At 40.6% G+C, this 21691-nt stretch overlaps 1 protein-coding gene across 1 annotated transcript; it reads left to right on the forward strand.

Annotated features, from left to right (window-relative positions):
• Positions 1 to 8466: 8466 nt before the first annotated feature.
• LOC147426712 (pentatricopeptide repeat-containing protein At3g16610-like) lies at positions 8467 to 12917 on the forward strand. The gene has a single exon (XM_086498360.1). The coding sequence runs from the start codon at positions 9103 to 9105 to the stop codon at positions 12313 to 12315; it is 3213 nt and encodes a 1070-aa protein (XP_086354486.1). The 5' UTR covers positions 8467 to 9102; the 3' UTR covers positions 12316 to 12917.
• The last annotated feature ends 8774 nt before the right edge of the window (positions 12918 to 21691 follow it).

The raw sequence follows: 21691 nt of genomic DNA on the forward strand, positions 1-21691 counted from the left end.
GTAAATGGGACAGGGATCTATTATCTTGGTTGAAAAGGACTTAGATCAAGGTACACCATTGGGAAATATAGACTTAATAATGGAGTCTTTGGGACTTGCCTTTGGCTTAACCATTATTGAGCTACTAGCAGGCTCAACAGGAACCATAATCAACCAAGCAATGTAAGACCCTCTCCACTAGTCTTTGCAATCAATAGTCTCTAAGCCACAGGTGTGGCTGCTTGAGAGCTAATTTTCAAAAGTAAAGAAGAGTAGTAACTAAGGTTTTTGAGGGTACCAAAGCACAAAGTAGCATATCCATAAGTTTAATTAGCATGGCTGACAATAATAAAGAGAGTAGAATGAATGTTGAGACGAATTTGATTTTTCACATGAAGATGCTACTAATGATGTCCCCATGTTTGTGATTTATCTTGTCACTAAGCTGCAACAAGCTATGAGCAACCCTGCCCTACAAGCCGAAGTTGCCCAACAACTTTGCAACTATGGAATTCTTCAAGCTCCCCAAGATGAGAGAGAGCCTAGGAAGCCTCATAATGAGACTTCCAAAAGAAGACTCTCTCCGGTGCGAGAAGAAGAAGAAGAAACCACTGAAAGAGAAAGAAGCAAATCTCCAAGTTACTCTAAGGATGTGGCTCCACAAAGACGGAGGTCTCAACGGTCCCCAACTCCTCCCAAGAGGAAACGATCGCTGCATAGTCCTTCTCCTCGTTATTATGACAAGGAAGGGAGGAACCAAAGGAATAAAAAGGTGAGAAGGAGGTCACCCTCTTCTCTATCTTCTCCATCTTCCTCCTCTTTTGATGAAATCAATGGCTATTCTCCTAGAGAATACAAGAGGAGAGCACATCGCAAATCCTATAATGCTGCTTGGAAAAGGTCCTACAAGATTAAGAAGTTCGAGGAGGGAGGAAAGATCATCTCTTTTTCACTTATGATGGCACCTTTGGTGCTATGGACAAAGTTTTGGACTTTATCCAAAAATTTGATGCGGCCTTTGGAGATGAGGTCTTCACAGAATCCTCTAATCTACATCATGTAGCTATGCACTTCAAAAAATTTGCCCAAAAAATGGTGGGCTAGCCTCCGTGGCAATGGTGAAGCTCCAAAGACATGGAAAACTCTACGAGTTTCCATCATGAAGCAATTTCTTGCAAGCGATGCAAGAAAGTACTCAACGAGTGGCAAAGCTTGAAGCTACTTCCCAACGAGTCTATCCACAAATATGTGGACAAATTTTGGGATTTACATCTCAAAGCTATAGTCTTCCAAAAGATAGACTTTGTCGAGCAAAAGCAACAGTTTTGTGCAAGACTACTTGAAGAAATGACTGAGTGTGTCAACTCTCAAAGACCTAGGACTATACCATCAAAGTCATCCACCAGACTATGGTTGCTTCGTACATCAATTTCCAACAAGGGGCTAAAAGGAATGCTAAGCCCATGGAAAACAAAGAATGAAATGAATCAAGAGGGAAGAAAAATGCTCAAAACTCTTCCCAAGGTAACTCCATCAACAACAACAACAACAAAAAGACCAAGGAGAAAGGAGTTTACAAAGGTAAAAATAAACACTCTCTTGAAGAGCTAGAGGCTTTTTGCAAGGACCATAAATGTTTCAAGTGTGGGGAGCAAGGGCATGGTTATCGTTCTTGCCCCAAAAGAAATGCATGCAATGAGACTCCTAGAGCTTCCACGGTCTCCAAAAGAGGATACTCATTGCAAGGATCATCTATTTTCTATGCTTGGGGAAAGGTGAGGGAACATGATGCCCTTATCCTTTTTGACCCTTGCTCTACTCACAACGTCATATCAAAGGAGTTGGCCACTAATTGGGCATACAAGCTTTTGAGATGGGAGATACTATGATTGTTGATGGAGCTTTCAAGGGACAAAAAGCCTCCACTACTCCCTTGATTGGGAAATTGAGGCTTCATGTCCAAAGCTATGTTGACAAAGAAGACTTTTTCATCTCCCCTCTACAACATGAGGATGTTATCCTAGGGGCACAATGGTTCGATCGCATGGCTGCCAACATGAAGTTCCCTGAAAGAAAATTTATTTCACCTACAGAGAAAAGAGCATGTATATAGATGCTAATGAGTCGGGTCGTACTATACCTCTTGTAAATTCACCACTTTTGATAAGTTAATGAAAAGATCAGTTTTCACGTACATGATTTTTGTCAAAGAATTCATAAATGACCCTAATGTTTTAAGTAAAAACAATAGGAATAAAGAGGGATTAGAGTTGTCCAATTTCCTAAACCAATTCCAAGATGTTTTATTGATGATATCCTTGGAGAGCTACCTCCAAAACGAGGGGATGATGACCATAGAATAGAGCTTCTACCTAGGAGCTCATCACCTAATAAGCTTCCTTATAGAGTTTCTCAAGCTCAACAAGAGGAGATTATGAGGCAAGTGCATGAACTGCTAGATAAGGGGATGGTGAGGCCTAGTTCCTTCCCCTTTTGTTCACCAGTCCTTTTAGTGCAAAAGAAAGATGGCACATACTACATGTGTGTGGACTATAGATCACTAAACTGGATCACTATCAAAAATAGATTTCCCGTACCGGAGGTAGACGGTCTGTTTGATAAGCTACAAGGCTCTACCTACTTCAATAGGATTGACCTTAAAAGTGGATATCATCAAATAAGGATAGTGAATGAAGATATTTTAAAGACCACTTTTTGCACAACCTTTGGTCTTTATGAATATCTTGTCATGCCTTTTGGTTTGAAAAATGCTCCGGCCACATTCGATCGCTAAATGGAGAAAATCTTTAGACCCCGCCGCAAGTTTACAGGAGTGGTTTTTGATGACGTTATCATCTACTCCCAATATTTTGAGGAGCATAAGCAACACCTCCAGGTAATCTTTCAAGCTCTGAGGGAGAATAAACTTTTCATTAATCAAAAGAAGAGTGAATTTTTCCTTCAAGAAATTCAATATTTAGGTCACATTACCTCTCAAGATGGTATTCGTATGGATCCCACAATGTTAGAGGTAATAAAAGGATGGCATAATGCAAGGAATCTACACGAGCTACGAAGATTTATTGGTATGTGTGTAGACTATAGACGCTTCATAGCTAAATTCTCGCAAATAGCAAGACCATTACATGACTTGATAGAGAAGAATGTTAAGTACATATGGACTTCAAAAGAGAAAAATTCTTTTGAGAAGCTTAAAGAAAAGCTTACCTCTCGACTTGTGCTTACATTGACGAAACCACTTGAGGTCCAATGTGATGCTTGTGGAGATTGCCTTGGATCAGTTTTTCTTCAAGAAGAGCATGTCATAGCATACGAGAGTCGAAGAATCAATTCGAATGAGAGAGTACTGGGAATCTACAAAAAGAAGCTGCTAGCTATCCTGCATGCCCTTGACACATGGAAGCTTTATCTTTTGGGGACTCCATTCATCCTACCAACAGATCACCAAAGTCTTAAGTATTTCATGACACAAACCAAGCTCTCCGACAAACAAATGAGGTGGGGAAATTTTCTTTCTGAATTTAATTTTTATAATGCTCACATTGCTAGCAAGCACAATCTAAAGATACGTTGCATTGGTTCCTTACCAGATGCATGTACATTGAACTTAGACTTGCGGTTCAAACACTGATAATTTGAACTCCAACCCATGAGTCCAAATCATTGGTAGGGAGAATTATTTGCCCCTCACGAGCCTCTCCCAGGCTAAAGCTAGTGGCGGCAATGACATCCACTTGACTAGAATGTTGGATTCCTTTCCAGTGTAGTCACACCAGCAGACTCGCAGACTCCTTATTGTCCTTCCCTGAGTCATTATCACTGCTTTCCTCATCATGCTTTCCTTTGCCTTTGTCCTTTGTAGAACTTTTGTCTTTGCCTTTGGATTTGCAATATTTAGACAAATGACCACGCTTCCCACAATTTAACAATGGCTAGTGGACGTCTTTCTAGAATCAAAAGCAGCAAGTGCTTCACCACCTTTGTTAGAAACTCAAATTTTTCCTTGAGTGATTAACATGGCTTCCTCCTCAATGAGAAAAGACATGAGATCATCAAATTCTAGCTTTTCCTTCTTGATTTGTAATCGAAGTATCCTAGACATTGTTTTGTACTCTTCAAGAAATTTCGCGAGTACCAAAGCAGCTAACCAAGTATTGGTCAATGCGCTTTTCATAGTCGATAGTTGATCGTGAATAACCTTAGCCTTCATAAGAAAAGACTACATGGAACTTTTGGTTGCAAACTTAATGGCAAATAATTGTCCAAGAAGGGTGATCGCTTACATCGTAGAATCTCGATTAAACATTCTGACAAGCTTGAACCACATATAATTGGCAGTCTTCAAAGTTTGTATGGTTGGAGAATTTCCCTTTGTAAGAGATTTTGCAATGGTTGACATTGTGTTCGCATTCCTTGCATCCCAATTAACACATGATTTTTGACGCTTCTCATCCTGAAGGCGGGTGTACGTGTTGTTGGTATCCCTCGTAGGATGCAGCTCTGAGTCATTGACTGTATCCCATAAGCCTTTCCGTGTGAACTAGAGTTGCATGATCAAATTCCAATGAGCGTAATTATCGATATTTAGTTTGGCGATGGCGCTCAAGCAAGGGGGGCCATGTTGTAGGTACAAGATCTAGAAATAACAAGTTGTGTCCTTCTCGCACTCCAAAAGGGATGCACAATTCCACCAAGACACTCCAAAAATACTTCCTTTCAAAAAAAAGGGTGCTCCTTGGTTCATAACTCCCTTAATATCTAATTGCTGTATTTTGACTTTCCTTCCCTTGATGCGCCTTGTCGATGCTCCAATCTTTCAATGCAAGGTCACGAGCAGTGTTTTGAAAATGCTCGCAACAAGTAACTCTAAGATCACAAGGAAAAAAATGGGAGGGGGTAGACATCATATCAGAACACTATATGCAAAGAAAAAACCGCAATAGAGCAGGTGACATGGCATACCGAAATGATATTGATGGAGGGAGGGGCAGTTCGTCATTGTGTTGTCATTAGGCATGTGCAAAGCTAGCATTTTAAAATTTTATCCTCAGCGGGTGTAGCGCCCACGATCTCCAATAGGGGAGAGGCATCTATGTAGTAGAAGCAAAAAAGACCAGAGGCCGAGTGTTTTAAAATGTTGCTAGAGGGAGGGGGAATGGAACTCCAAGGGTAGAGGGGGGAAAGTAGAGGGAAACGGAACCTTCTCTTTTCATTGCTTGTTGGTCTCCTCCAAGGCTATGATACCATGTCAAAGTTGACAATGTGTGTGTGTGTGTGTGTGTGTGTGTGTGAGTGTGTGTGTGTGTGTGTGTGTGTGTGTGAGAGAGAGAGAGAGAGAGAGAGAGAGAGAGAGAGAGAGAGAGACTTTTGACCAACCAACCTTGGTAATGAAATTATTATGTTTTACAAATAATGGGGGCTAGGTGTGTTGATATACTCACCTTAGCAAATTTCCCTACCCAAGATTTGAAACATAAGTAAAATAAATACCTTTTTTGCAAAAATCACAATGGTGAGTAGATTACATTGCCATAACCAAACAATTTACAAGCTTCTGCCATGCTTGTGACGAGCTATGCTAGCTTCAAGGGTCCTAGTTACATCAAACTAAGTGAATTGGAAGGACATCGAGGACCGTACGTGTGGGGGGGGGGGGGGGGGGGGTTGTGGTCAGCCCCAGCTTGCCTAAGGTCATATGTGTAGGACTTTTAACACTAACCTTTGGAGGTATTTAATGAAGTTAACCATGAGGTCTTCTAAGATCCACTATTTGGTCATTGCCCTTTGATAGACCATCTCCCTTTTGGACCCGTTACCTTTTGTCCCTTTGGTCGTGTCTTGAGATAGATCTAAAAGCACATGTCTATATTCTAACTCTTGTTCCATTTATTTTCCCACATTAAATGATTAGCTCAATATGAGAAAATCACTTGGGCTAGTTAGATATTAGACTTTATGAAACTACCTCTCTCTTGAAATCATAGTCGCCCTCGACTATGAGGTAGAGAAGATAAAGCTTTAGTCATTAGTTTATGTTTCTTAGCGGGTAGAGGATCCCTTTTTACCCTACGACATCATTCCAAAATGGATGACTAATCCATTTGGTGCTTGGAATACTAAGCTGCCACAAGCATGTCTGCTCTTTAGTCCATATCATACTACCAACATAGAGTGACCATTTCTACTTGGTGTTTGAGAGACATCATTATCACAAACATGATTTTAAGCATGCAATACTACTTAAATTTGTGCACAATAAAAAGAGAACTAGTTTTATAAGACAAAAACATTGTTCATTTAAAAAGAATTTACATTTGCTTACTCTAGTGTAGCATTGTAAGCATTGACAAGGTTCATACTATCCCTAAGCTATGTCTCAGAGAGGTCACCTAAAAAAATGTAACCTATCACATGAGTTCAACATAAGGGTATTTAAAGTTCTTTAAACTTACAGAAACATATATACAGAAGGGTACTATTTTTTCAAATTTGAAAAAAACTTATAAATTTTAAAATTAAAGGGTAGATTATATTCCTAAAAAATATCGTAGATAAGGGATATAGTGAACCCCCCAAGAGCTGTGTTCCTTGCACCATTGTCTTCATGTCGAAGAATGGCTTTGGGTTCTCAATGATTGGTTCTTGTGATGGCTCTCCTTTGTAAGGCTTGAGTAGGCTCACAAGAAAGGCATTGTGAATGAGCCAATGGTTGGACAACTTGAGTTGGTAGTCCATCTCATTGATTGGTTTTAAGATTTGAAAAGGACCATAATATCTTTTTACTAATTTAGCATAATACTTTTGGTGGCCCGTAGGATTTTTGCCCGTAGTTTGCCTCAATCGAACCTTGGGAAACTTGAGTAGGACCCAATCATTTTTCTTGAAAGCTGAGGCCCTTCTGTGCTTGTTAGCAGCAACTTTTTGCCTTTGTTGTGAGATGGATATAGCCTCCTTAATCTTTTGAAAAGATTCTTGTAGGTCTCGGCTATACTCATCGGCATCAAAGATCTTCCTATATACCTTAAGTAGAAAGGGACTTTTAAGTCTCCCTCAATGACTTAGAAAGGTGCCTTCCCCGTAGTAGTATGGACAATGTTATTGTACGCATACTCTACAAGAGGTAGGTACTTTTCCCATTGTGAACGTTGATTTACTTCCGTAACATAGGTCTTGATTAGATATAGAATTGTAAGGTTGGCTATTTCACTTTGGCCATCCGTTTGTGGGTGATAGGCCGAAGAGAAATTTAGTCTAGTACCTAGATTTTCAAAGTGACCCTTCTAGAAATTACTGGTCATTCGAGGATCTCTATCCGACACTATTGATGTCAGCAAGCCACGGTGTTTAAAAATTTGAGATATGAAGAGGGTTGTCATTTGGTGTGCCTTAATAGTCTTTTTGACATGTATAAAGTGTACTTGTTTGCTAAACCTGTCGACTATTATACATATTCCTGTATTCCCATGGATAGACTTGGGCAATCCAAAGATAAAATCCATGGATATGCTCTCCCATGGTGAATTAGGAATTGGCAATGGCTGGAGTAATCCAAGTTGCTTCCCCCTATCATACTTTTTCTTTTGGAATACCACACATTTTGAAACAATACTCTAGTATGTCTACTTTCATGGTAGGCCGCAAGCGAGCTCAAAAAGATGCATGAGGCACGTAAACAAGGTAAATGGGCAGTCTATCGTGGTGGTAAAGCCATCATTTAGGAGTTTCGAACTCCCAAGCCAGCTCCCCCTCCACCTGACCCCCCTTAGGTTTTGTTCCTTATCCTTTTTTCTTTCTCCCTTGATGGACCCTCAGTCCCTAACTGATATGTATCTAACGCCTTCACTCCAAAAGAACAGATGTAATGTTTTGTTTTGGCCCCATAGGTCATATCTGACCTCCGTGGACGATAATTCATCTCTCTCTCTCTCTCTCTCTCTCTCTCTCTCTCTCTCTTTCTCTCTCTCTCTCTCTCTCTCTCGCTTCTCTCCTTGGTTCAATGCTTCCGCATCATCAAGTTTGACAAGAGTCACATGTAAAGACTATCATCACTTTTCTCTAAGAGAAGAAAAAGTCACCCCACACGTAAACCTTCTTCTGATATACCAGAAAGGTAGAAATTTGAGCACATAGATCGCTTCCATGCCTTCCTTATATGCTCCCTTTGAAAATGTATATTCCTTTAAGGCTAGGTTCAGACTGAACGGTGGTAGGAAAAAGGGGCAGAGGCGTGATGCTCATGTGGCATGCAAACATTGACGAAGTGCAGAGCTTCTTTCTACGGACCCACCCTCAAAATGGCCCCCCCCCCAAAAAACAATTTGGGCGCCTTGTCGTCAACTTGAAGTGCGGGCGGGAAGGATGACAACGGGCCAGATAGTGGTATCAAGTGGTTGCTTTTACCTGCACGTGTAGATTAGCTACCGCCTCATGCGGGTGATTTCCTCTGCCGCCGTGTGAATCCAGCCTAAGTAACGCCCTAATATCTTACATGACCATATCTGAGTACTAACAAGGTCTTTATCACATGAGAGCTTGACAATTCTTCATGTTGTGTCTGATCTCGTACATTTGGAACATGCGCGGCAGATCTAAGGAGCCGTGGCAGCGGGTTAGAGATGGCTCATGCAGGCTTTCCTTCATGCGATTCTTCGTCAGCATCAGTAGCACACTCAGTGATCTCTAAGAAGAGAAATAACCAGCTTGAAATCATCGATGGCGCATTCAGGCTTTCTCCATGTTATGAAAGAACAAATGAAAGGATTTAAACACGACACGTTGAATGTAGTGAGTTGTGTATGTGAGAATTTCGGGTGCAGTTTTGGATGGCTTTTGACGATCCTGCTCGTGATGGCATGTTTCCTTCCTTCTGTGTGGACTCTAGGAACCACGAACATGAGATATGTTGGATGGCACTGTTGACATGAGACATGCTGACGGCTTGTCAGCTCGCAAGGAGCTCAATTCTTCTGTTGGATTTTATAGAGACAGAGGTACTGATGAGTACTTGGTATCCAGGATGGGTCTGTTTTCTGTTGGAACTTGTATTTTCTGGCTGCTGAGATGGCTTTGTTTCATCTCTGACACCCAACGTGAAACGGGTTGATGATTGTACAGCCAAAGGGAAACATGTCATGGCTCGGAAGTAAACTGAGAATTAATCATGGAATAAAAGCGTGTTGTCGCTACTCATCTTTGAGCTTCACCTGCATGGCAACGCACAGCTCCATGGACCTTGACTGCATTCCAAGTGTTGTTATAGACCACAATAGCCTCGGTGCACCCCTGCCCCAATCAGTTGGAATAAAAAAGGTGGCTTCAGGCCGGGAAACACAAAGCATAGAGGAAGTTTTTCATTTACTAAAATCATCAGAAGGAGAACGTCTGATAGTGGAGAACTATATTCACCTGTGTGGAAAATGTAGAAATATGAAAGACTTGGAATATGCAAGGAGAATCCTTGTGTATGTTCAAAATGCTGGGTTGGAAGATCATTCTGTGATTAACTACAACCTTGTGTGGATGCTTATAGAATGTGGAAGTCTGAGGGATGCACATCAATTGTTCAAACGTGTGGTTCATCCTAGTGAGCAATGTTGGACCTACCTCATTCGAGCATTCAATCAAGGTGGTCAACCTGAGACTGCTCTTGACCTTTTCCAAAAACTTCAGCAACACGCTGCTCATGGCAGCAAGCATGCAATCACTGCAGCATTGAGAGCCTACACAAATCTCCAGGATTTGGAAAATGGCAGAGTGGCCCATGCCAAGGTTGCAGAAGAAATGCTTGAAATGGATGAATTTGTGAGCAATACCTTGGTGGACATGTACTGCAAATGTAGCTCCTTAAGTGATGCGCAGGTAGTATTTGATAGATTACAGAATCGAGATTTGGTTTCTTGGAATGCTTTGATTGGAGGCTATGCAGAATACGGAACTATCCTGTCTCTGCAACAATGTTTAGAAAAAATGAGAGTGGATGGTGTTTCACCAGACGACGTTACATACCTTATCATCTTGAAATTTTGTGGTGGAGATGAACTTCCAGAGAGACTTCATGGAGTGCACACAGAGATCTTAAAAAGGGGCTTTGATGGCATTCAGAGTGTTGGTAATAACTTGGTGCATGTTTATGCAAAACTTGGCTTTATTGCGGAAGCACAGCTAGTGTTAGATCAGCAGTTACCTCCAAACAATATTGCTTGGACTGCTCTTGTTGGAGGTCATGTTGAATATGGTAACTTGGAGGATGCTTTAAGTTGTACAGAGCGTATGGAAAGATATGGGGTTTCTCCATGTGATGTTACATTCACATGCATTCTCAAAGCTTGTGGCTGTGCCAGAGATGGCATAGCTACGGGCAGAAAACTTTATACTGAAGTTGTTAAAAGGGCCTTTGAAACTCATGTTTTTGTTGGCAACAGTTTGGTGGACATGTATTGCAAGTGTGGATCACTCGTAGAAGCACAGGCAGTGTTCGACAAGTTGCGTACCCCAGATGTGATTTCGTGGACTGCCCTTCTATCAGGGTATGTGGAACATGGGCTTTCAGAAAAAGCGCTTAGCTGCCTAAGCCAGATGCAGGCTGACGGTGTGCCACCAAATGGGATCAGTTACCTTTCTGGCTTAAGGGCCTGCCAAAGTATTGAGAACTTGCATAAGGGACAGGAATTGCATGCTGAAATCATCAAAGAGGAGTTTGAAGGAGACCAAGCTCTTGGAAACACTTTAATAGACTTCTATGTTAATTGTGGTCTATTATTGGAGGCCCAGGAAGTTTTTGAGCAATTGCCAGTGAAAGATGTAGTTTCTTGGAATGCTCTCATCACAGGGTTTGCAGAGCAGGGGGATGCTGAGATGACTCTGCATTGCTTGAAAAAAATGGAACTCGAGGGAATCTCTCCTTCTTCTACAACGTTCCTTTGCAGCTTGAAGGCTTGTGGTAGTTTGTGTACTCTATTTTTAGTACAAGAGCTACACATGCGGGCCATTAAGACAGGCTTTGAGGGTGATACTTCTTTAAAGAATAGTTTAGTGGACGCATACTCGAAATGTGGCTTGATGTTAGAAGCAGAGAAAGTTTTCTACAGTTTAGGGGAGCGTGACACCATTTCTTGGAATTCATTAATGGGAGGTTATGCTGATGCTGGTCTTTGCATGGAGGTTTTTGACTGTTTGGATAGGATGCCCAAGGAGGGTGTTGCTCCTGATGCTCCCACATTTCTAGCAGTTCTGAAAACTTGCAGACTTTTAGGATTTTTAGATAGGGGTCATGTAGTGCATGCAATGGTTATGAAAGCAGGCCTTGAAAGAGAGCCTTATGTTGCCAGCACTTTGGTAGGCATGTATGCCATGCACGGTAAACTTGTGGATGCAGAACTTGTGTTTGGCCAGCAGCAAGTCCAAAGCATGGTGACTTGGCATGCATTGATTGCAGGATACACAGAGCATGGAGAGGCTGAAAAGGCTTTGGAAGCTTATGCTCATATGCAGGAAGATGGTGTTACTCCTGATGACTCTCTATATGTCTGTGTTTTAAAGGCATGCACCTATACAGGAGTCATAGATAAGGGCCGAAATCTCTATGGTGAAGTTATGAAGGTGGGAATTTTAGAGCAGAGTGTGCTTTTTAGCAGTCGGATGAGCAATAAGGCTACGTCTGTGAAGCAGACATCAAGGGTAAGTAGAGTGGATGTGATTGGCCTGAGTCTGCATAATGCGGTGATTGATATGTTCTGCAAGTGTGGGTGCTTGGTGGATGCCCAGAAAGCGTTTGATAGAATGCTCACAAGAGACCCGGTTACATGGAATACTTTGATTACAGGCCATGCCTTGCTAGGAAACCCTGAATCTTCGATTTTGCTCTTTGATAAGAGTAAGAGCCAAGATGTGTGGCCAGATGTGGTCACATATGCAAGTGTTCTTACTGCATGCAACCATGGTGGTTTTATTGAAAGTGGGCAGATTTTCATAGAGGAGATGAGCCAGGTTTATGACTTGCTACCTCTTCGTCAGCACTACAATTGCATCATTGATCTCTTGGCTCGTGCAGGGCAACTGGATGTAGCATTAGCTTTTGTAGAGAAAATTCCATTTCAACCTGATCTTGTTGCGTGGACGGCTGTCTTAGGTGGTTGTCGCATATCGGGAAACACTGAGCTTGGCAGGCATGCGTTCCAGTGCTCAGTAAGCTTATTGGAAGATTGTCTTGCAGGGTTTGCCTTAATGTCGAGCACTTACGTGAATGCTCAAATGTGGGAAGATGCGAAGGAGATTGACGTGATTAGGGCAATGCTTTGTCGCGCAGGAATTGGGTGAATCTGGGATAATGGATCGTGGTTGATTCCTGTGACATGCTTTTGAAATAGTGGTGGGTGGGGACAGGGCTCTGCCAAGGAGACTCTAATCTCTCTTAGCAAGATGAGATGATCATGCTTTTGCCTTTAATTGTGTCCAATTCTTGACAAAGGGAGGCAGATTGAAAGTGACTAATTTTTTTAGGCAAGCTCAAGCGCAAGCTTGTGAGGGTGCAAGACCTAAGATTTACGAACGTCTTTTCTTTGGTCACAGCAAGAACAGGAGCTTCTTCTTTCTACTTCAATGCATTTGCAGCGATGTCCATTTAGGACCCTTCCCTTGGAATTAAGTTCTCATGGGCCTGTCCATGGGAGAACATATTGGAATGGATGGGATTCTCTGAGAAGCATCTTTTTGTAGCACATTTGGTGTACCCTAAATTCTACTCTCTATGCCGAACGGTACCTGACGAAGATCCACATAAGATGCGAAAAGCCCTGCGATGGCAAGATTAGCAAGCAGCTCTGAGCAGTTACTACTACCCTGCCAGGATGCAGACTATTGATTTAAAATGTCTGATCATCGATATTTTTCATGGTCTGTGTTTTATGCTATATTGTCGACATCTCAGTGCCCTTTCCTTTTCTATCTATAATGTATCTTATTTTTTTAAAATGAATTTTGTAGTAGACTAATTTTTTACAAAAGTTCAGGATCATTATTAACACTACGGTTGTGTGAGCACAAGTCATTTTTGTAGCTATAAAAAACTTTTTGTTCCCATGAGCCACAAAAAAAACTCGATCAAAACCTTTCAAGGATTTGATTTCAAAGCATGTAGGGAGCTGAAAAAACTGGAGAGAAATAGTTTCATACAAAATTAGTCTTTTTTAAGAGCCATTTGTAAGTAGAAGCGAGCAAAAATTGCTCAAAAGTTTTTATATCCTATGTAGATTCCATGTAAATCCTTAAAAACTTTTGAAGCACATTGAAATGGTTTTGAAAAAAGACCACCAACTTGTTTTAAGCCTCAAAAATGTATATGTTGTCAAATTTAAAAGCAAAATTTGTGATTTTTAATGTTTTAAATATGAACTAAGTATTAATGATTGGGGCTCTGTCTGAAATAAATGGTTTTAAAACTGGACATCGTATGTAAGAGTTGCATTTATCACTACGTTAGCATAAACGTAGATTCGAAAATCTGACTTCTCATTAATCCACGTAAAAGAGCTTTTCTAACGGCTCGTGTGTTGCTTGCTTTATTTAGCACCTCACGTAGTGTTTTAATTGCAGTAGACCTTGCATTTTCAATTGATGGCAATTGCTGCTCGCCACAGCTCGCCACAAGCGGTTGCAGTCGGCCATCGTAAGCAGCAGCTCGTAATCAGCAATAATTGTTAGCAATCGCAGTGCAACACATTTATTGACTCGGCGCACGATTTGTCGCAATCAACAGCTCTAGCAAGGTTCACAACCCCTCTCTCTCTCTCTCTCTCTCTCTCTCTCTCTCTCATGGTCATGATTACTTTAATTTTTTTGTATTGCCTCGAATTTCGGTTCTTTTGATTCTTCTATGGTAGCCTTCAAATGGGATTCCTCTTCTAGTGGCTCATCTTGTAGTTATACATATCCACTTGAGAGAATGTATGAGAAAGACGAAGAGAAAATGACAAAGGGGGAAAATATAGAGGGGATCGTAGTCTCAAGGAGAGTGAACCATAGTGGTCCTCGAAGTTCTTAAAGGCATTCCACTTGCGGTGACACTCACACTCGCTTATTCCTGACGTTGGTCGCCTTATGCATAACCTTCACATGGGCTTGAGAATTCACGATGAAATTGCTAGAAATTGCTAGTCACGGGCCGGAATTTCATGCTTAACGGTGTTTAGATCGATATGTATGCCAAATGTGGCGCTCTCATGAAAATCCAAAAATTTCTTGATCGTTCTCCGCTCATGGATGCCTTTTATTTGATTGGAGGATATGGCCCAACATGGCTGAAGCCGTGGGCTGTTTTAACCAGATTTGAAGTCAGGTTTCTCAACAGATGAAATCTCTTGGCATTTATACCGAACAAGGGCTGCTCGATCAACCTCTGAACTGTTTTAGTTAGATGCAACGTGAGGGTACCTCCCCTACTGCAAGCACTTCTCTTAGTGTGCTCGATGTATTTTAGTCACTCAGGTCTGTTGGATGGGCATTGAAGCTTCGCCATCTCCAAGCTGGTCTTCATGGTGCTGCAAGCTGTTCTTTGTCAAAGTGCATTGCTGCATTCTATTCTTCATCTCCTAGCTGGGCTTCGTGTTGCTCCAAGGCTTTAGATATTTCAGAAAAAAAAAATCATTGCTTTTAGGCATCCTCTGTGCGATGTTGTCTCTTGGAGCGCTTGATTGCAGGATATGCCCATCAACATGAAGGCTTAAGGCCTTACGTGAAAGATGTAGTGCTTGGCAGTACTTCAGTTGATATGAATGCCAAGTGTGGTGCCCTTACAAAAGCACAAAAATCTTATGATGACCCTTTTGTCCGAATTGTCATCTGTTTGAACGTCATGATTGCAAGATATGCCCAACATGGCTGCGGCAAGGAAGCATTGCGCTATTTTCATTGCACGCAAAAGAAGTCCTAATGAGCATCCTCTCTAGGATGTCATCACTTAGAGCTGTGCTTATTGCAGGATATGTCCAACATGTTTGTGGAAATCTAAATGCATTCACCCATGCCTGCACGTTGAACTTTGGTCGCCTTACGCAAGACCTTTACATGGGCTTGAGAATTCATAATGAAATTGCTAGTCACGAGTTGGAATGGCATGCTTGACGGTGTTTGGATCAATGTGTATGCCAAATGTCGTGCCCGAAAATCCAAAAATCTCTTGAGCGGCGTCCTCTCATGGATGTCTCTTGGAGGGCATTGATTGGAGGATATGCTCGACATGCTGAAGCCGTGGGCTGTTTTAATCAGATTTGAAGTGAGTGTTTCTCACTAGATGAAATCTCTTGGTGTGCTTACTGAAGCACAAATTTTTTAGGGAAAATTACCAAAATACCCCTCTAATTTGAGGAAATTCCCAAAATACCCTTGTATCTATTTTGGTTGGATTGTTCAAGATTTTCTAATCTTCATTCGTATTTGATAATTGAGATTCGTTTTTGAGAGATCAGCATGTAATTTGTCACCAATTACCATCTCAAAAAAGTTAATTATGTCTAAAAATAATGGAACAATTCATCTCCAAAGCCTACGTAATTAACTCAGATTGTAGTTTTAGCATCTTGTACGATAGACAATCACTCTTCTTGTGAAGATGTACAAAAAAAATTATTTTTCGAGAAATTTACTCTCACAACCAAGGGTATTTTGGGAATTTTGGAAAATTTGAAGGGCATTTTGGGAATTTATGACAAAATATCGGGGGTATTTTGGGAATTTTTGAAATTTGAGGAGTATTTTGGGAATTTCCTCAAATTAGAGGGGTATTTTGGTAATTTTCCCAATTTTTTATGATGACCTTTTTGTCTGAACTGTCATTTGTTTGAACGTGATGATTGCAAGATATGTTCAACATGGCTGTGGCAAGGAAGCATTGCGCTATTTTCATTGCATGCACAAAAAATCATGATGAGTGTCCTCTCTAGAATGTCATCACTTGGAGCTATGTTTATTGCAGGATATGTCCAACATGGTCGTGGCAAGGAGGCCTTGGGCTATTTTTACCAGACGTGAAGAGAAAGAGAAACAATAAATGCCCAACATGGCTGTGCCAAGGAAGGAAAGTGCTATGCTCACCATGCCGAAAGTGCTATCCTCACTTGTAAGGTGTTGATTGAAGGATATACCCAACATCGCAGGGGCATAGAAGTTGTTGAGTGTTTTCAGTGTATGCAATTGCCTACACTTGCACCTTCATATTACTGAGAGCTTCACGATGATCTTGCAAGTTGGGGACTGTTCATTCGTTGTACGCTGGGCTCAGAAACCTTTGGGCTGTTGTAACCAGATGCAACATTCTCCAAATTCAATCACCTGAGGACCTATGCAAGACCATCATATGAGTGAGAGAATTCACAATCATCTGGCTAGTCATGGCTATTGCAAAAACATGCGCTGCTTGGCAATGCGTTGGTCCATATGTATGCTGAATGTGTAGTGCCATCATGGAAGCATGAAATGTCTTTATAGGCATGCTCTTCACTTGGAATGCGTTGTTTGTAGAATACAACCAAAACGTGCGTGAGGAGCTTCTTGTCCCGAGTGCTGTCTCCTGGAGTGCATTGATTGCGGGATGCTCACAATAGGAGCAGGGCTAGAAAGCTCTTAACGGATGCAAAGTGAGGTCCTCTCTCCAGATGCAATCACATAAGCGTGCATCTTGAAGGCATGTGACTATAGGCAAGATGCCGACATGGGCTTATAGATTCACTCTGATATTGTTAGTCAGGGGCTGTTGCAAAGAATTGCCATGCTTGGCAATGCCTTGGTCGAGATGTATGCTAAACGTGGTGCACTTCAGAAAGCAAAAAACGTGGCTGTGGAGCTTCTTGTCCAGAATGTTGTCTCTTGGAGTGCATTGATTGCGGGATAAGCGCAACAAGAGCAGGGCAATCACATACGCGTGCATCTTGAAGGAACACAAGACACTGGTGTGGGCTTAAAAATTTACAGTAAGGGGCTGTTGCAGAAAACTGCCATGCTTGGAAATGCCTTGGTCGAAATAGCAGACGCGATCATTATAGACAAGATTTCAATGTTGACAAAGTAGACTTTTGACCTTACAATCCGACATATTGTGAATGTTAGCAATGTCACATTGCTAGACCAATTCAAAGATAAAAAGGTCTCGCTATTAGGAGATTTAGCACAACCGCCTCCGGTATGTAGCATCAATGCTACCGGTGTCACATCACAAGCTCCACTTATTGGTCATATGCTACCATGTACGATATGTATTGCTCAGTATGACATGAAAAAGATATCTCTTTCATGGAGTTCCTTAATATGATAAGGGTCAGGCTCCCCACAAAGAAAGATATTGAGAATACGCTCGGTGACCTCATTATAAAGTTGAGTGAAATAGAGAACTACCTACACAATAACATGACAATCATTGGCACACATAGGTGTGATGTTCAATATTATAATAGCCTTCTCTTGGAACAATTTTTGGGACACATCCACATCATTCAAATCAGTCTCAACACAAATGCGCAAAACGTGCCCGAGCTCCAAACATGGGTCGAAGATCTCGACTTCCACACAATTGACAAACTAGCCAAAGGAGAAAAGGCTATGATAACAAAGAATATAGATTTAACAACAGGAGCGACTAATGGATCATTATGTCGGGTGGACGATATCCAACAAGATCAAGAGGTACCGTCAACGCAATTAGAGTGACGCTAAACATATCAAAACAAGAACTTATCCTCTACGACAGTCAAAACATAATAGGCAGACGTTCAATGGATGTTGGTACCATAAGTAAACATTTCCTTTAACTCTCGCCTATGCTATGATTGGACACAAGTCCCAAGTGGCCACAATCAACACAAATGGACTACTCATTGTGAAAGAAGTTTTGTCCCTTGACTTCTGTACGTTATGTTGTCTTGCATCACTTAGCGAGCACGACTACATTTGCTACAACTTCTTGCCCCAGAGATGTTCATACCATCTAGATTTTTAGCCATCCAATCATAAAGCTTCTGTTCTTGCTCATCAGTAATAGTTCATTTTTGTAAAAAGAAATAGACCCGCATGTTAACTCTTTTGTTTATAAGAGAAAATGTTTATTTCAACTCATGATGTTTCTTACATCCATTTGTAGAGATATCTTGACTACAACTTCCACTCCCTCTGCTCCACTTCTCATACATTTAGTCCTCTTCCTTAACTCAATTCAATTATCTATATTTCTGTGATTGTCATATGTAATGCTTCAAAACAACCTTAACAGATTGCCAAAACATCTATTCTTATGTGTAGGCTGTTGATGGATCACAACACGATATATTTTGCAAACTTATTCAATCTTGCATTTATGTATTATATTTATACTGCATTCAATCACTCGACCTATTGTACATCTATGTGATGTATCTATATTGCATTCAATCACTCGACCTATTGTACATCTCTTCAAGCAATACAGGAACAATGTGAAGAAAACTCAACCCATGTTTCAACCCAAGAGATTTTACCTCACAACTAAACATATGAGATTGGCTAATTCAGTGGGCGAGAAATCAGATACGTACATTGAGGATTCCAGAGTTTTCAAGAGCGCCGTAATTTCATGAATAAGTACGACGCAAGATATAAGGCACTAGGACAAACAATGAATACACCAAACATAGACAAGATGACAACATGTATTGTTAGAAGAGAACAATGGAATACATTATGGTTTGTAATGCTAACCAATTTTTCTATACATACTGCAAGCCTCATGAAGAAAATCCTTGAAGAGCTCGAAATCCAGCACGCAGAGGACGAGAATATGTTACGCAATGCTGAAGCACAACAACTCCTTGATGCAAATACTAAAGGAGTCACACAATACGCAATGGAGCAGCTACAATTTGGATGCAACATTGATTTGGACAAACTAACGAAAGCTAGTCAAGAAAACTGTACAACTATCCTGGAGAAATTCATGTATTTGGCAAAACACATGCACGATGGAACCAATTCACCCATCACAATCCAAAAGTAGCATGGCACTATAGTGAACATAGGGCGACTACATACAGAGAACATGCCTCGTGAACGAATTTCATTCGTTCTTCCTTGCCATCACGACTTACATGCTAACCTAATTGGTGTCCATGATCTAGAGATCAAGCCAATCATTGAGAACCAGAGACAAATGTCGTTCCTCCACCCCGGAAAAAGCAACGACGCATGGAGAATACATAGTCTACAACATACAATGCAAAAAAAACGATAAGAGATATGTCAAAGTTACAAACAACATACACAAACATATTTGCCAACATAAACAACCACCCCCCCCCCCCCCCCATTTTGCGAGTAGACGTCCACGCTTTCCGTCCTTTTGAGGACGATTTTGAGACTACCACTTTAGCAATTTGTAACAATCAGCATAAGGCTAGAAACTTAGAGCAATTTTATATTAAACAACACAAAACAACAACTACAATGGGTTATAACGTTTGCTTCGGACATCCTCCAAAGTTGAAAAAATACTATTTTTTGAAATGCCAAGAAAAATTATAGTTGTGACCTTATATCATCTTTCTCTCCTTGTTCCACATGTTTGATCAATAGCTACAACATTGTTTATTTTACTATGTTCAAGTGACTTGTGACATAACAACTTTTTGAGTGCTCTAGTTTAAATAGTTTTTACTTTATTATTTCTGAATGGGTAGGCTGATTCCAACGGATCTACTTGAGCAACCAACATAATTTCAGATTGCAATGTATAAATTCCAATATTGGCTTCGCCCACAACTGCAAGAGCGTGTACCTGGACACTACATGCATAAATGGAGCGAGTTCATTTCATGCCCAATTCAAACACCGAGCCAACCCCATGGCATCCCCATTACATTACTCGGAAACCATTATCACGACTCATCACAATCGACATAGTTGCATTGGCCACTTGCTCCACAAAACACAATTGTATGCTGTTCGTGCAGATTGCAGATGCGCTTGGATACTCGAGACTATAGAACTAAACTACTCTAATGTGATACCCATACACGTTAAATTGGCCCAAGAATTTGTTTTGCGCTACTTCCCTGACACCATGATGAGCACACGTGCAAGACTACTAACTATCTGTCCGATATAACCCAATGTTCCTACATTCTCCATGAGGTCCTCACACTATAATTAGACTATCCCATATTGTATTGATAAACAAGCAAAATAGATTATAGAATATGTTTAGTTTTGTCCTTAGTTTTTGAAATGTATCAATTATTTGACTCATTCCATTCATGTGTATAGTTTTGTTATTAATTCATTGATGTTCTTCTTTCATGTTTTTAAGTTGAGTCATCATCAAATTGTGTCGGTGCGGCTAACGTAGCACTTTAGTTTTATGTTTTAATCCTTAGAACAATGGGATGGCTTTAGGAGGCCTTGCTATTAGTATGGTGGCTGTTGAATATTTTTGTGGTCCTTAGGTGACCGAGAGAAAAACTCCAAAAAGAGAGGTGGAAGTAGAACCATGGGTAAAAGCAAAGGGAAGCTACATTGACTATGTGAAAGAAAGGCATATGAGATGCACAACTAAAATTAGCAATGTGTGGGGGGCATATTCAAAAAGCATGCGCCAAAAATAATGCATTTTGGATGCCCATATAAAGGGATATAAGACGAGCCCAAAACGGAGAGCAAGAGAACCTTGCAACAAAATTGGTGAGAGCACACTAAACCCGCAATTTTGCCATCTTCTCCAACTAAGAGATAGTCCATGGCATTCATTAGCAACGAGTTGCTATGAGTGAGGAACACTAAGGATAGCACCAAAGGATAAAACAAAAATGATATTCATCATTCAATAGTGTATGACATAAATTTTTAGTGAATTTCTACACAAGTTTCTAACGATATTTGTGATTGAATTTATCGTGTTCCCAATTGAAGATATGCATCTCCACTTCTTGGAGATGGTGTTAAGAGAGATGTACAGAAAAATGGATTTGTTTGAAATCCTTTAAATCAGTATTTATGGTCTATAAGGGACATCTTTTCGGACATATAGTGTCTTGGAAGGAATCAAAATGGTTGAAGAAATTTTTGGTGTGCACGATAGTTAAGATCATCAATATCTGTGTTTGAGTTGAGCTCATTCTTGGGGTATATTAATTTTTATAGAATATTCATTTATATGTTTGTGACAAAGGATATTTCATTAAATGAACTGACCCAACAGGGAGTGAAGTTTATATGAATCCCATAATGTGAGGTAAGTTTCTAGTGTCCCAAAGAGGCCATTATCATGAAGCCAATTCTTTGTCACAATCATATTGGAGAGTGATATTCCATGTTCATGTGGTCTGATGTATCTGGTATAACAATGGGGGACTATTTTGGCTCAACATAATGGGAAGATGGACTACCCATACTTTGCCAATTGTAGATTGAGTATAATTGAGCAAGGGTACTCCACAACTGAGAGAGAGACAATAGGAATGGTGTGTAAAGTAGCCAGGTTCATATATTATTTGTTGGGGAAGCTATTTCACTTCTATGTAGATCATTAGACACTTATCTTTTTGATTGACAAGGTGGTCATTTAAGGACGGGTAATCAAATGATGATGTTTCTGTTGGAGTTTTAATTTAAAATCTTTCATAAGCAAAAAAAAAATCTCACTGTAGTGCTAACCTTTTATCCAAAAGTACCAAGGTAATTT

The sequence above is a fragment of the Adiantum capillus-veneris genome, chromosome 24, assembly GCF_014529385.1.
Source record: "Adiantum capillus-veneris isolate H3 chromosome 24, ASM1452938v2, whole genome shotgun sequence".
In the NCBI taxonomy this organism is placed as follows: Eukaryota; Viridiplantae; Streptophyta; class Polypodiopsida; order Polypodiales; family Pteridaceae; genus Adiantum; species Adiantum capillus-veneris.

Bases quoted from the DNA above. Each gene is read 5' to 3' on its own strand.
- LOC147426712 (XM_086498360.1), top strand. From the start codon at position 9,103: ATGATTGTACAGCCAAAGGGAAACATGTCATGGCTCGGAAGTAAACTG.